The 16,752-nt window shown below is 38.4% G+C and overlaps 1 protein-coding gene across 3 annotated transcripts in view; it reads right to left on the bottom strand.

Moving 5' to 3' along the window:
* Positions 1–16,752, bottom strand: part of Bmal2 (basic helix-loop-helix ARNT like 2) — a 76,148-nt gene that overhangs the window by 23,374 nt on the left and 36,022 nt on the right. For 2 of the 3 annotated variants that reach the window (XM_046436300.2, XM_046436298.2), the window contains 8 exons: positions 13,217–13,296; positions 11,464–11,556; positions 9,721–9,838; positions 8,764–8,907; positions 3,643–3,883; positions 3,078–3,184; positions 1,927–2,077; positions 797–855 (listed from right to left, as the gene is read on the bottom strand). In XM_046436300.2, coding sequence (XP_046292256.1) covers positions 797–855; positions 1,927–2,077; positions 3,078–3,184; positions 3,643–3,883; positions 8,764–8,907; positions 9,721–9,838; positions 11,464–11,556; positions 13,217–13,296 — 993 coding nt within the window. The remainder of the gene's footprint in view (positions 1–796; positions 856–1,926; positions 2,078–3,077; positions 3,185–3,642; positions 3,884–8,763; positions 8,908–9,720; positions 9,839–11,463; positions 11,557–13,216; positions 13,297–16,752) is intronic. The other variant, XM_046436299.2, reaches the window with a different exon arrangement.

Below are 16,752 nucleotides of genomic sequence, written 5' to 3'. Positions count from 1 at the left end.
AATAATTTTCTAGTTCTCTTTCTCCTCCTACTTTCATCTCCATATGAAGGTCTGAGAAATACTACTTTATTTCTCATATTTCCTAATATTTTTATTACACAAATATATTAGTACAACCCTGTGGTTTAAAACTACCATATTTCACCAATAATCATTACAGATTTTATGCCAAATTTTTTTTTGCAAAATAGTGGGGTGCCACCATTATGTAAAGTTTAAAAAAAAATAGAAATTGTGCTGGTATTACTTAAAAATCATTCATTACTAAACTGTTTTTGGTGCAACATTAGGATGCATGGAATCCTTGTGAATATATGCTAATGAGGTCGTGATAATTATGTGGTGAAATATGGTAACAGATAAGCAAAAGCTGCCCTTAATACTTATAATTTCTGCAACAGATGTTTAACAAGCACCACAACAGACAAGGGATGATGCTGGCTGCCAGGGAAGGCTGTTAAAACATTATTCCTGCTCCTGAAGCCAGGGGGAGCCCAACAGGTGCACAACTCATGGAAACACAATGAAGGCAGTAACCGAAGTGTGAACAAAGTGCTGTGGGCATTCTAAAGGGGACATGGTGGCACTCCTGGGAGTTTCCAAGGGGATACCTATTTCCCTGTGAACTTACTCCCAAATTTGGGATGCCGATAAGCCACCCATAGAAGTCTTCTAATTTCACCTTGAAATTTTCCCCTCCCCAAGACAGAAAAAAAAAGTAACTGCATAATACTATTAAGTAATAGTCTTAATGGTCTTAGCAACAAGTCTTCCACCAACTAAAACCTAAACTTACCTTCTGATGATTGAGAGCTGCAGTGAAATAATGATGCTCCTCTGGTCTCACTATGCCCCCTAGAATTTAGAAAAAACAGGTGATTTTTTCCCCCTAAGATAAAGAAAACTGTTAAAACAACTACATTAAGCTCCATGCATTTGATTTGTCAATTCTTGGCCCATTTAATGTTTTATGTACATGTTAATGTACATATTGTTAATATCACCACATCAAGGTATTTGATGTGCTAATTATCAGGGCCATTACCAAATGCCCTATTAAGTATATGGTCTCACAGCAACAAATTCTCAGTTCCTATCCTAGTGATAAGAAGGCAAAGATTACTGAAATGGTGACAGGGAATGTTTGAGATAAATTTTTGGTGCTTTTTTTTTATATACCAAATATTGCAGATAATAAAATCAATATCTGGGCATGGTGGTACACGCCTGAAATCCCAGCAGCTCGGGAAGCTGAGGCAAGAGGATTGCAAGTTCAAAGCTAGCCTCAGCAACTTAGTAAGACCCTGTCTCAAAATAAAAAATAAAAAGGGTTGGAATGCGGCTCAGTAGTTAAGCCCCCCTGGGTTCAAATCCCTTATACCCAATCAATCAATCAATCAATAGGTCTAATAAAACCTTATAGCATCATAAAAGAGAAACTTGTAGAAAAACAATAAAACTTAGAACAGGGCCATGGGAACATACTGTTGCCAGTCAGGAAAAGTGGGCTCTTCCTTCAGGCTGACACAGCTATAGACAGTGTTGCCTAGCAACACTTGGGCTGGATTTCTACTCACTCACCGGCAAGCCCCACTCAGTCACATGTGGCACCCAGACTGAGAGGATGTACATGCAAAATGACATGCTGTTTAAGGACAAGACAAGATCATGAAGGGTAGGAAGGAAATGCCTAGATAAATGCTTTTACCATCATGTATTACACCAAGCAAAAGTACATTACAAAAGAGCAAACTTTTAGTTTAATTGGGGGAACTATTGCCAATGAACAACTCAGAACACAGCGGGCCCTCTGCATCCTCAAGTTCTGCATCCATGGATTCTACCAACTGCAGACTGAAAATATTTAGGGGGAAAAATTGCATCCATTTGAAATTAATATGAAGGTCTTAAAAGTAAAGTACTTACAAAACTAGTGTGTTGACAGACACAATATATTCTAGTTCTCTGGTCCAAGGATTAGTGAAACTAAACCACTGGCTTTTTAAAGTTACAAAGGAGCCATCTTTCACTCTGAATTTGTATGAGTCTGTAAATATTTTCTCCTTACTCTGTAGAACTTAACAAGAAAAAACATTAATAAATATTAATCAAATTAAATATTAAATTAAAAATTTAACAAAATTAATCTGTAGCAATTGGAGAAATGCAAATGAAAACTACTCTAAGATTTCATCTCACTCCAGTCAGAATGGCAATTATCAAGAATACAAGCAATAATAAGTGTTGGCAAGGATGTGGGGGAAAAGGTATACTCGTACATTGCTGGTGGGACTGTAAATCGGTGCAACCATTTTGGAAAGCAGTATGGAATGGAACCACCATTTGACCCAGCTATCCCACTCCTTGATTTATACCCAAAGGATTTAAAATCAGCATACTAAGTGATATAACTACATCAATGTTTACAGCAGTTCAATTGACAATAGCTAAACTATGGATTCAACCTAGATGCCCTTCAACAGATGAATGGATAAAGAAAATGTGGTACATATATTAGCCTTAAAGAAGAATAAAATTATGGCATTTGTAGATATGGATAGTACAAGAGAATATCATCCTAAATGAAATAAGCCAATCCCCCCAAACCAAAGGCCTAATGTTTTCTCTGATCAGCAGATGCTGATCCATAATGGGGGAGAGGGAGGGAACAATGAAGGGACTTTGGATTATACAGAGGGGAGGGAAGGATGGTGGAATGAGACAGACATTATTACCCTACATACGTGTATGATTACACTACTAGAGTGACCCTGCACCACATTCAGCCTGAGGAATGAGCAGTCGTGCTCTATTTGTGTACAATGTGTCAAAATGCATTCTACTGTTACGTATAACTAATTAGAACAAATTTAAAAATTTAATAAAATTAGATACAATTAAAAACTAAATAGTAATTAAGAATTAATAAAGTAATAGCCAATAAGTATAAGTCACCATAAAAATCAATTCCTTGAAGAATGATTCACATTACTAATTTCACAGGAGGAGAAATTTCAGAGTTGAAGCTGTAATAAAAAAAATCACCCCAAAAGTACTCCGCTCAGGGCACAGCGTACCTGCTTTGTGCTTGTCAGTCAGGTTACTATGGTCATCTTGATGGAAATATTCATAACAAGAAGTTCCCAAAAGTTCCTGAGGCAAATATCCTAAAATGGCTGTTGCCCTGGTTTTAAGATTGAAAACAAACTTCAGAATTGGTGAGTGCACTCCCTCCCAGAACATGGGAGGCCCAGCTGTGGTCAGAATAGCGGGGCTGTGGCCTTGGGGATGAGTGACTATTAGGCTGCCCTTGGTGGCTCTAGCCAGGACTAGGGCTGCACACCAGAACAGTCACACGGACACAGCCCCCCACCCAACCCCAGGAGCGCCCTTACTACTCCCCATCAAAACTGTGGCCACTAGCCAGGCCCAGTCTCCGCATTACTGGTTAACAAATATTTTCCCAATTTACATTTTTGTTTGAACAAATTTACTGACACATCCGTACCCTTGTCTCACCTAAACTTTATTCCCTGCTCTGAAGCCTTAAAAAAAAAAACCCAGCAGTACTACTAAACTACAGCTTTCATAGCCTCAAACACCCCATCGAATGCCACATCTTTATATCATGTAAATGTTTACCTTTGGTCTACGTACACAAATTTTCCATTCATTGCAAACCGTGTTATGAATTCAGTTGGTTTCACTTTAATTTCTCCACTGTTCTGTGGGACAATATACGGATGCAATCTTCCAATGGCAACGAGGCAGGTAAAATGACTGTTGTCTTTCTTGTTGTCCCTCTCCTCTTCCATTCCAACCATATCTGGAGGCCAGCTTCTCAGGTAACCAGTGCAGTGGATGGTACAGAATTTTCTATGATCTAATTAAACATTTTTAGAAAAGGACATTTGCATAATTATAAACTCTAAAACTTCTTACATTGGCATTTACAGTAATTATAATGGCTGTGAAATAGTCTTTAAATATGCTACGGTGAAAGGGGAAGGGAATCGCATCAAAAAGAAACCATCAAGGACAACCCCTAGGGGGCTCCCCTCTCACCCCTGCAAGAGTTCTGTTTCTATTCCACACACCTGAATACTAAATCCTACTCCTTTCATTCTTAAAAAAAAAAAAAAAAAATGCCAGGAACAGTGGCACATGCCTGTAATCCCAGCAGCTAGAGAGGCTGAGGCTGGAAGACCGCAAGTTCAAAGCCAACCTCAGCAATGGCAAGGCACTAAGCAACTCAGGGAGACCCTGTCTCTAAATAAAATACAAAATAGTGCTGGGGATGTGGCTCAGTGGGTCAAGTGCCCCTGAGTTCAGTCCTTGGTACCCCCCCCCCCAAAAAAAAAATATCTGATTAATGATTTTATTAATAGGGTTTTTTTCCCCCCTAGGAACTAAATTAAATTATGTCAGAAAAGTAACTGATTGCTTTAATTTAGGATTAAGTAGGCCTATACTTTATATATTCCAAGTCAGTTTTGTTTTTGTGGTACTAGGGGTCTGATCCAGAGCTTTGGCTATTCCTAGGCCAGGGCTCTATTACTAAGTTACATCCCTAGACCTTTTCATTTTATTTTGAGCAAAGTTTTGCTAAGTTGCTGAAACTGACCTTAAATTTGAGTTCTTCCTGCCTCAGCCTCCAGTAGTTGGGACTATAGGCATGTGCCAATGCTCCCAGTTTCCCAGGGTTTCAAATTATAATAATTATATCTTAGAAAAAGTTAAATTTCATGTCTTTTAGCTTATTAATTTTGGGGGTATATTATAGTTTATATTCATAAGCTTAAAAAGAACATTTAAATCATTATGCATACATTCTTAAATTTCCTATGTTAGCACTTATAATAATAATATACTTGGTATATTATAGAAATATTTTAGGGAATATTTGGATAAATGTAATAAAAGGTAAAGATAAAATCTGCCTAAAAAAATCACTTTTCAGAAAAATCCCAAGCAATGAACTCAGAGGGAACAGCCTGTCAAACAGGTCTACTAGAATAAACAACTGGAAATATCCCATATGCTCAAATATCAGGAAATGCCTAAGAAAACAATGAAATACAACCCAGGCCTAAAAGATGGGCAGTATACAGTTCATAGCAGTCCTCCAAAAAGGGGATTTAGGAGGTAAAAAGTAGAGGGAGAGAAAGGAAAAGTCTTTTAAACAACTTGTTTGTGATCAGATTTAGGAAAATCCAGAACAAGCTTTGTTTTACATTGGCATTATTTGGAAAGACTGTTACCATAATAAATCTTAAAAAGAAAAAAAAAATTTAAGTGGAAGACCATATGGGTTATCTTAAAAAGAGCAAGGTGATAACTGCAAACATGTCTAGAAGACATGTGCCATCCTGTTTTAAGTGCTTTAAATGTATAACTTATTCCATCCTCAGAGTCCTGGGTGAGGTTCTAATATTACCCTCATTGTCTTGGGAACCAGGGTTAATGCCAAAATTGCAGCAGGTACAGGGTGCAGCTGAGGTTTACATCCAAACAGGCTGGTCCAGAGCCCGGATCCTGAGCTACTCATGCCATGCTATTTGTTTGACAGTGAATGCTCTATTATGGGAGGTTCTCAGACAGGAGGTGGAGGGCACAGGTACAAAAGGGTGTTCCCAGTCAGAGGGAACAGCCACAGCAAACAGATGAGACAGTAATCAGATGTGGCTAATGCAGAGGCTGCATGGGTAACAGCTGGAGAATAAAGCAGGGAACACCCTTGAGGTCTTGTAAACCATACACAAGACCTTGCATTCAACACCCAATAGACATCATCTTCTCCACAGTCCATGGATGCCTTAAATAACAAAACTCATGTTCCCTTCCAACCTTAGACCTGGTCTTTATCACTTCTTCCCTAGCCTGATTCATGCCACCACAATTAACCCAGGCAGTTAAATGAGAAACCTAGAACTATTCCATGCTCTTTCCTTTACATCACCCTAATGTCCAACATAACTCAAAGGAATTATAATAGGGATAATCATATATATAATGTTTTCATTCATATTAACAATACTAGGTGGTAGTCAAAAATAATAAGCCTTGCTGGGTGCAGTGCAGTGATGAACACCTCTAATTTTAGCTACTTGGAGGCTTAGGTAGGAGGAGTGTTAAGTTGGAGGCCAGCCTCAGCAACTCAGTGAGACCCTGCCTAAAAATAAAAAGGACTGGGGATATAGCTTGTTGGTAAAGCACCCCTGGGTTCAATCTCCAGTACCAAAACAAACAAACAAAACCCAGACTGGCTGAATAAAACAATATGAAATATTGTTTTTATTTTGTTTTAAACAAACAATATTTTATGCTGCCTATAGTAGGCTTTCTATACCAATAAAGAAAGAGACAAGTGAAAATGATATTCCAAGCAAATGGAATCTTAAAGCAAGTAGGAATAGCTACCCTTACACCTGGCAAACTAGACTAAGACAAAAACTAACAAGAGTCCATGAAGGTCGCTAATGATCAAGGGATTGATTCACCAAGAAGACAAATGTAAATCCATACATACCTAATGTGCGAGCACCAGATTTTATAAAACAAACACTATTAGACCTAAAGGGGGAGAGAAGCGCCAATACAATCATACTAGGGGATTTTAGTACCCACTCTCATTGACAGACAGATTCATCCACACAGAAGTCAACAAAGAAACTAAATGATCTATGAAATGAACTTTTACAGAAAATTCCATCCAACAGCTGCAGAATACATATTTTTTTCATCAATACATGTTATTTTCTCTAGAACAGACCATATGTTAGGTCACAAAACAAGTGTGACCAAGGGCCAGGGACAAGAAATACCTTTCCAAGGTATTCATTCTCTCCTTGTTCTCTTTCATTTTTCCTTCTCTTCCTTCTGAGCCACAAATACTAGCTATTGTTTGATTGCCCCCTGGGAGCCAAGCACTAATGAGTCACATGAAAGACAACTGCACTCCTAGTCTTCATCAGCTCAGTTCAGGCTGCCATAACAAAACACCACACACAGGCCCAAACAAGCAATTTTCTTATAGTGCTAGAGGCTAGACTTCTAAGATCAAGGAACTGGCAGGCTTGGTTTCTCCTGAGGCCTCTCTCCTTGGCTTACAGATGGCCTTTCTCTGTGTGGACGAACAACCCTAGTGTCTCCTAGTCTTCCTCTCAGGACACCAGTCCTATTGGGCAAAGGCTGTACCATTAAGCCCTTGTTTAACCCCATCACCTCTTTAATGCCTCTGAGGGCTATAAATGCAGTCACAGGGAGGTTAGAACTTCAACATACAAATTTGGGGGAAACATAAATTCAGTCCATAACATTCACTTTCTGTAAATTAAGAGGAACTTGCCTAAGGGTACACAGTTCTTAAATGGCAGACCTGACACTAAAACCCTAGGGAATTCAGAGCCCAAGCACTTCCGACTGTGCCCTAAGGCTACCCACCAGCATTTCTGTTGTGAGGTAGAACCCACAACGAGAATCTGGAGCATCTTTGATTCTAAATAGAGGTAAGAATAGTATTTTCATGGGGCTGAGGGAGAGCTCAGTGGTAGAGTGCTTGTCTAGCATACTTGAGGCCCTGGGTTCTATCCCCAGCACCAAAAAAACCAACAACAACAAAAAGGTTTTCATGAGGATTAATTCACTTAGCATAGTATCTGGCATAGGGTAAATGCTTATTGAGTGGATATGAGTGGTTATCATTTTAGGCGGTTGTCAAAAACAATTCAGACCAAAATTTGTAAGTTAAATCCTGTAGCTCCATACAAAAAGCCTCCTAAAGGATAAGAAAACAAATCTCAAGTTGAAATTTGAATTAAAAAATCCTATATAGCTTAGTATATTCTTAGGCAAAAAAAAAAAGTTATAAGATATTTTGCAGTTCCTAAAATTCCCTCACAAAGTTAAACAAATGAGTTTTTAACCAACTCATAAAGCATCTGCAAGATGAATGTAGAAAAGAATTGCAAGACAAATATTTACCAAAGAACCACAATGTCACGAGAATTAAAACCACATCTTGAATATTTTAAGAAACTTTTGCTGAAATTAATCAAAAAAGGCTATTGTCCCATTAACATTTGTGTATGTGTATGTGTGTGTGTGTGTGTGTGTGTGTAACTTCTTTTAAAAAAGATCTTTTATATTTTAAAAAGGAACAGTGGAGTGCCATAACAAAATTTTCATTTCCATCTCTGGTCATCTCCTTTAATAGCTCCCAAACCATAATTTCTTTTTTTTATTTTTTAAAAATATTTTTATATGTATGGATCTTTATTTTATTCATTTATTTATATGTGGTGATGAAAATCGAACCCAATGTCTCACACATGTTAGGCAAGCGCTCTACCACTGAGCCACAACCCTAGCCCCCAAACTACAATTTCAATAGCACTATTAAAATCTTGGTCAATGAAGAAAATATGTAATTACCTGATATATTTGAAAGATACAATGAACCAATCTAAATAATCATGGTTAAAAAACAATCTTATGGGCTGGGGTTGTGGCTCAGCGGTAGAGTGCTCGCCTCACATGCATGAGGCACTGGTTTAATCCTCAGCACCACATAAAAATAAAATACAGATACTGTGTCCAACTAAAACTAAAAAAATAAATATTAAAAAAAAATCTTATTTTCTTAGGTGTTTTTGGTCTTGAAGCCCTGACTATCCATTTTACTTTTTTCTGTACGGAAAGTATTTAGGACATTAAAATTTGCATCTATGCTACAAATCACTTGACATTTCAAAAGGATCATACCTTTCTTCTTTAAGTTGGGTAAACATCCGTGTTCTTCTTTGACAGAGATTTTACAGCTCTTTATTCTGCAGAAGAAAGATCGTCTGGAGCCAGAATACACACGTGTCCTTCCAGCGTGACAATTACTGTGAACAGGCAAACCAGCTTTGGCAGAAGGGGGCAAGAGAAGAGGTGGAAAGGAATATTTTCAAATACTTTTAAAATTTACCTCCTGATGTTTTCTGATCACCTACAGTGTTTTAACAAATTGAGAAAATAAATGATTATTTAAAGCAACATCATGATTATACAATAAATCCTGAACTGAACATACCAAAAAGTGTGGTTGTCAAGCAATCACATTGGACAATTCAAAACACTTGCAGTTTTTCTCCCCCATCATGGGGTGGATAATAAACTTATATGAAATAAAAAATTGAATTAAAAAAAATAAAGAAAAACTTCACTACAACCACTGTCAGTGGCATAGAATTTTTATATCATATTGGCACTCAGCATTTTCAGAGACTAAGTATTTTCACAGAATATAAAGAATTAGTCTACTTCCTGAGACCAGTTAGTATAACAACAAGGTCTTTCATACTGAGAAGAACTAACTCAGGTATTGTCTCTCAGCATATACCTAAGTAATGAAAACTCCAACAATTGTTTTTACCCCAAACAATATCTTCTTAGAAAAATTCATTTGCTTATAAAAAAATAATGACTATGAATCAGTCATATGTTTCCCAAAGCACCTTCATTTGAATTGATCGCTATACTTATTTTCAGGTGTCTGTGTAAGTCTAGGAATTCTCTATATAGCTATGTATTTTTCACCCTCTAGAGCTGGTGAACATAAAGTTCACTAATTCTCTTCTTGATAAAACCTTAATTAGCTGGTTTAAAAAAACTGTACAGCTGTACTTTCAGGTAACAATTATATTTATAGAAAATGATAAATAAGTGAGTACTTACTTTTGGCATCTATTAGCTTCTCTCTTAGTGAAATATCAGAAGAAGAAAGTTGTTCCTTTACTTTGGCAACATCTTTTGGATGTAAGAAGTCAAATAAACTTCGTCCCGTCAAACTAGCCTATTCATAAGGCAGAGGTGCATTTAAAAATCAGTGCCACATTTTTTTTACATTTCCTCACACAGACATATGATAAATATTCCCTATTAAAGGCTGGTTTTCTTAAGCTCAAAGATATATGTCCACTACATGGTGAGACATTGACTAAGTCAGTGTTAGAAGCATGGTGATACTTGTAGACAGAAAAAAATACATGCACTCAGAACTATTCTTGGATACCCACAAACCATATACAAATGCCTAATTCCCAATATTCAGTTAAATCTTGTTACTGTTTTTAACACCCCCCAATTTACATAGTATGTATAAATCACTATAATTTACTTTGAGCTTTTTTATCCTTGATAAAAGCAAAAAGATTACATTATAGAATATGTAAATCACAGAATATCCAATTTTAGAGTATAAGATCGCTATACTCTAAACAAACATAATACTAAAAAAAACAAAAAAAACCCACCCCAGAAAACCTCTTACTCCCCTGTCTGACTACAATGATCATACCTCTTCTGAACTCCTGAATTACCCAGGTAGACATTCCTGTAGCAGGTGGAACAGATGGACCAGCTGACACAAGAAGACAGAGAGACTAGAAAACTAGCAACCTGACTTATGTACTAGGGTGTCATGTGTTTGGCTGATATAAGTGTATGTCCATAACTCTATACTTTGGAGAAAGTCAGGTTTCTGAATCTGAAAAGCCAACTAGATCCTGTTATCTATCACAGGGATCCCAACATCTTCCCGAGTAGCCAGTGAGCCACTTAAAAGGTCTCTGATGTGAAAAAGTCAGTGCCCAGTGGAACTTAAATCTGTGCCACTGATTTGGAACTTAAATGCTACCCTGTATCATCAGTTATCTTAGCTTGGTGTGTGTGTATGGTGATCTCCAACTCCAATTAAAAAGGAGTCATCAGGTCTTATACCACTCCTGTGTCCCCAGCTGTCACAGCTGCATGATTAACTGGTTCTCAATCCTTCTGCATAAAGGCTTATAATACATCTTTTCTAATATTTAACCCATTACCTATAAATGCCTCATATCCTCCCAACCTTGAAAACAGAGAGGAAATAATGGGAGTTACTCAAGATCAAAGCTGTGGTCTACCTGATTTCTAGTTTATTCACTCTGTCTGATTAGTTTCACTACTGTAGTTTTTGAGTAGCTAGTTGAAATTAAACAGTGCTCAGGAATGAGGTAAGCCAGTTTCACAAAAGATGTGCCTTGGATTTGTTGCCAGAGCTGAAATCAAGAGCTATTATGCAATGTATATAACTTAATAATGAGCAATAATGCTGTCTCTTGACATACAGAAGGGTGACTAACACTTTTCAGACACTCCAGTTTGGTATCTTTTTTAGTCACTGCACCCTGAGAGACAGGTATAATTATTATTTCCCATATTTACATAGAAGGAGGCTGGGGCTCAGGAAAATTAGCCTGCTAAAAGTCAAGAAAAGAACACAGATGTCAGTAATAAAAACCTACCCTCTTTCCAAGTAACTTCTTCTAATTTAGCGAAACCTAATCCAACATCCCATGGATTAGTTGTTTAGAAATAGCTTCAGAAATATGTATTTGTTCAAAAAATTAAATATTGGAAAACATCCTTAGTTTTGGATACCTGATCATAATTAAGTACTTTGGAGACTGACTTAGAAACGAAGAGAATTTTTCCTCTTTCACATCCAACCACAAACAGGAAGCCTTCTGCAGTCTAGGATTTAAAAAAAAACAAAACAATAAAGTGTAAAATATCTTATGTCTTACATTAGTTCAGATGTTAAGGAAAATATGTGGCAATAAAATCAAGAGTGCTTACCGAGATGGTAAAAATCAATTTTAAGAATTTTTAAAAAAATATTTCTTTTAGTTTTCAATAGAGCTTTATTTTATTTATTTATATGCAGTGCTGAGAATCAAACCCAGGGCCTCACATGTGCTAGGCAAGCACTCTATCACTGAGCCCAGCCCCAGCCCAAGAAAATTTATTAGGATGTAAAGATTGATAGATGATCAAACTGAATCCTAGCTTATGTTTTGACATGGAAGCTTTAGCTGTGGAACGTTCAGTTCAGATATTTCCTAATATAAAAATTACCTTGACCAAATTCTACTCTCCTACATACAGGAACTCTAGTCATCCAAAAAAAAAAAAAACAAACAAAAACAAAAACCCACCCATAGTGAGGATGGAGGGTGTGCTGAGGTGAGGGCATTGCGCAGGTCAGGAAAGGTTGGACATGCGTCACTGGACACCTTCACGACACTTTCACATACATTCTGAATAATGCGACCACTCATTCAAAAACAGACTAAAAATTCTAACATATCCTCATCTCCCATGATATCTACCCGACAAATTCCCCTGTGATGCAGCCAATAGGGAAATGGAGATGAACAAACACAGAACAGGAGTCTGGCACTCCTACTTGGCATTCCTTGAACTTATTTTTACCAGTTGGAAACGAGTGAGGTGAATTAGGCACAAATATTCGGGGGAAGGGGATGGGATCCACAGTTATAGGTATGAAGTTATGACTGAAAAAAAAATACAAAGATTTGTGAGAAAGCTTCCCAGAAATACATTTCCCTATGTTTAAAAATTATTATTTTGTTATCTGCAAAAATTCCTATTTATTCATGTTAGGAATACTCTATTTACATTTCATGGTTTAAATAAAAGAAAAACTTTCTAAAAAACAAACAAGAACAACAAAATCTAAGGGCTGGGGATAGTAGAGCACTCGCCCAGCATGTACGAGGCTCTGGGTCCAATCTCCAGCACTGAAAGCAAAAATAAAAAACCTTAAAGAAAAAATGAAGAAAATCATGAAAACATATATGAAGACTGTTTAATAAGAGTACAGCTTGAAGCTCATGTCATAGCAGATGACCAAGACACTTATCATCTGTCCAGGATAAGCCAGTCACATGTCACATCTTCCATGGCAAACCTCCAAACGGTGACTCTGAATCCTCATACATACGGAAGAATAAGGACAGAAATGCATAGACCAACAACCCATTCTGCAAGCTGTGACTGTTAGTGATCAGAGAACAAGATCCTGAGGAACAGGACACTAGTTGGAAAGCTCCAAAAAGGTGACAAGAGTGGGGACAGACACTACACTATGGGACACGAAAACCATCAGGCTGTGTAAGGAGTTCACGTTACAGACAGGCGACAGGGCCCATCCTTCATGTCTCCTTCACTAATAAGGCACACCAATTTCTGTCTTCTATTTCTATATTAGAAGAAATGTGGTAGAATACACATTCTGTATTCTGTGTGTTTGAACAGAAGCAAAGAAAATCTGCCTCCCACTCAGAAATGAAGGGACAAATACAACTTAGACATGTATCCCTTCACTTACCTTAAGGATTAGGTGCCTGAGTTCATTATCCTGAATAAATGAAGGTCTATAGTGATCTCCTAAATAAGAATTTGTCATGCCTAAAAATAAACAGACCAAAAAATTATTGAAAATAGAGTGGAGAGGGAAATGAGGTAAGTTCTCAGTGAGCCCTAGCAAGGCTGCTGGTGCTACTGAGGAGGATGGCGGGGGAGCATTTTCTCTTCTGTAAGCTTTCTCTTCTTCCATTATTACTAGATTAAAAACCTTGCGTTGGGGTTGTAAATCCTTGGGACTACTCATTCCTTTGTATTCAAATTCACAAATAATAAAAGCTTTAAAAAAGCATTATAAAATGCATGTGCAACAATATTCAAGAATACAGAAAAGTTAATTTGATTCTTAAGCTTATTAAAACTCACCATAAGAACTCCCCTGGATGGGGAAAGCCTGGAAATGTAAACAAATTTTATGGATTTGTAGTATTTTCAACTAAAAAAACTCCTTCAAAGATTACATGGAGACTTTAATAATATGCAAAAACTATGTAAAATACAAATGAAATAATTCATTTTGAACCCCTAACTCAGAGATCATTATATTGAAATTAAAGCCTCTAAAGCAAATGAAACATTGGAAACAAAGAGAAGGAATTCGTCAGACCAAAACCTGGGTAAACGTTTGACGAGAGACCAGCAAGAACCCAAACTACCTGTGTTGAGAGCATCCAACCCCGACATGTGATAGCCCTTTGTGGCCACAAGGGGGCGCAGAGGCTGAGCCACATTACCAAAGTGCAAGATCCCCAGGGCAATTGTGATGCAGAAGCAAATCCACTTTCCCCAACTCCCTTTGAAAGAGTTAGGTGGGGATAACACCCCAAGACATTTTAACCACAAATTGACCCTTGAATAGACCTGCAGCCCACACTCACTGATAACCTAAATGACAGGGGACAGAAAACCAAAAGCACTTCATGGTGAGTGGGTTACATTTTCCCAGACTAGTAGCATCCCGAAAAGCCCAGCATAAGCAAAGGAAAATCTCCTCTGTCCAAAAGAACAAGCATCTTAGGCCTCAAAGAATTCCCCTGAATGATTTCTCCTTTGTTATTACGACACAGCACCTGGTGGACTGTAGCAGGAGGGAGTTGAGAAAGAACTGAAAGACACTCAGACAGGGTTCAGGGCCAGGGTACAGCAGTGGAGAAATTCTGAACACAGGGGGGACATTTCTAGATCTGGCTTGAAGCAAGATTGGCAGAGCACATACAGCAGAAGCAAGTTAGGGAAAACCTGTCAGTGAAAATCACGAAAATGAGCGTCCTGACCACACTGGGGAGGAAGCACATGCTGAAGAGAAAGGAGGGCAGAGCAGGTAGGGCTGAGGCTACAGCAGGTTAGCCAACACCACAGATGCTGAGATATTAGATAGAGCCACGAGCTCTAACACACCTGCTTTCAGAATTCCAACAGCAAAAACGACAAGGCAGCATGACTGCTTCACTTTCCCACAATGTTGGTTATGGGTGGCAGAGCTCAAAGGGACCCCAAATGACAATTACCAACACTCTTTCTACCACCTTCCCCGTTAGAAAACTACACTAGCAATTCATATGCATTAATTTTTTTACTTTTTCAAAAATATTTTTTAGTTAGTTATTGGTGGACTTTTATTTATTTAATTAATTTATTTATGTATATGTTTGGTGCTGAGAATCGAACCCCAAGCCTCACACATACCAGGCAAGCACTCTACTACTGAGCCACAACCTCAGCCCCTAATTCTTTACTCTTTAAAAACAACCCCAAAGGCAGATGCATCATCCCCATTCTAGACACATGGAAATTGAGTGTTAGAATGTCAAATGGCTTGTGTAAATCACAGTTATGAAATTCAAGGAGTCTGGATTAGGAAGTTTGCCACCAGGGCCTACACACATGAACCACTCCACTCTGCCACCACTGGCAAACAGACTGCAGACACAGGATGCTCACAGGCTCTCTGAAAGCACATGCTGCAGAGCTGGGCCTCTTCAGACGTGGTCTGCAGACCACAGGCATCAGCAAACCACAGGGAGATGAGGTCAGAATTTAAGAATAAGCAGTTATGACAGTTTTACAGAAGTGCTAACATTTTCATGTCATCTAAGCCCTTGATTATTTTTCCAGTTATCAACTGTATTCTACAATAGGTGGGGAGTAGCAGCAGGTTACACTGTTCCCCCACCCATTTAGTTTGAAAAGCACTACTGAAGAGTGTAGTGGGAAAAAAATTATTTCAACAATGGTCTGTCTTTAAAGTAATTATGGTATGGACCAAGATACACGGTTCACGTGCAGCCCTTGAAAACCCAGCTTCTACACTTCCGCAGAGCAAGCCTGGTATACTCTACCAAGTGTACAGGATGCAGATCCGATGGCCTATGTCACCTCATGCAAGGGGGAGCAGCACTGACTGAAGGACCTGGTGAGGCTGTGTGGATGAGCACCTGACCACTCACTTCAGCTCAGAAGGACTGAAGGCAAAAATTGACACTCTGCTGCAAGGAATCCCCCATGGATTTAGAGAGTGCCTCCTCCCCACCAAGCTCCCATGGCCTCTCACTACACTCAGACCTCTGCTGGGACATTTACCACAGCAGGTTTTAATGATTTTGCCATCAGTCTGTCCCCCTTGTCTGGCCATGAACCCCTAGCGGGCAGAACCTTGACTCATTCATTTTTAAACCCTAGCACAGAGCAGGCATGTAGTTCAATTCGTTGGCTGATCCCTAGCTTAGGTTCTCCTTTCTCAGGACTAACGTGAAAATACATGGGTAATTTCAAGGTTGCAATCAGATGACCTCAGTTGAGCCTGCAAATTTTCATTGCTACAAGATTCAAGGGAAATGCTGCATACACTTTTTGCAAGTCCACTTGTGGGCGAAAGAGAACTTTACTGCACAATAGACTATTATGAAAGTAAGATCTCCAATCACACTCCCAAAAGGAAGCCTCGGGAGTAATACTGCTCTCCTCTAAGTTGCTTCAACTGGACCTGGCAAAGTCTCTGAAGGAAGCCCATGTAATTTCCTTTTCCCTGAAATAGATGTTCCCTGAAAAAGATGGCTTGCAGTGTAGGACAGAGATCTAGACTAAGCCCCTTGGTCAACCTTTGTTCATTCCTTTTTCATACATTTTGAGCCAAATTTTGCCATCATCTTTTAGATCTTTACAAATCTTCAGAGTTTCCTCTGTGGTCTTCAGCTTGCTACTCTGCCAGGTCTTGTCTTCTCAACCCAAGTTTGTATCAAAAATATTACAATATCTAAAACTCAATTTTCTATTTCCATTACCCAGCTCCTCAAATTAGACTGGAGTTATTCCCAAACCAGGTATGGTCTCTGCTATAATGTAGACACATATGCACTTATTATGCTTCAATTTAAAAGTTAGGCTGAACTTGGGGGACTGCTAGTGTCAGACACAAGAACACACACACCAAAAGGCAAGAGCAAAGGACTTGGTACGTGGGAGGATACCTGAGACTGGTAAGGTGTGATGTATTTTAAAGTA

The sequence above is a fragment of the Marmota monax genome, unplaced genomic scaffold (assembly GCF_021218885.2).
Source record: "Marmota monax isolate L192 unplaced genomic scaffold, Marmota_monax_Labrador192_F-V1.1 WCK01_AAM20220418_F8-fsc00012, whole genome shotgun sequence".
Classification (NCBI taxonomy): domain Eukaryota; kingdom Metazoa; phylum Chordata; class Mammalia; order Rodentia; family Sciuridae; genus Marmota; species Marmota monax.
This window is presented reverse-complemented; position numbering and strand designations above follow the sequence as displayed.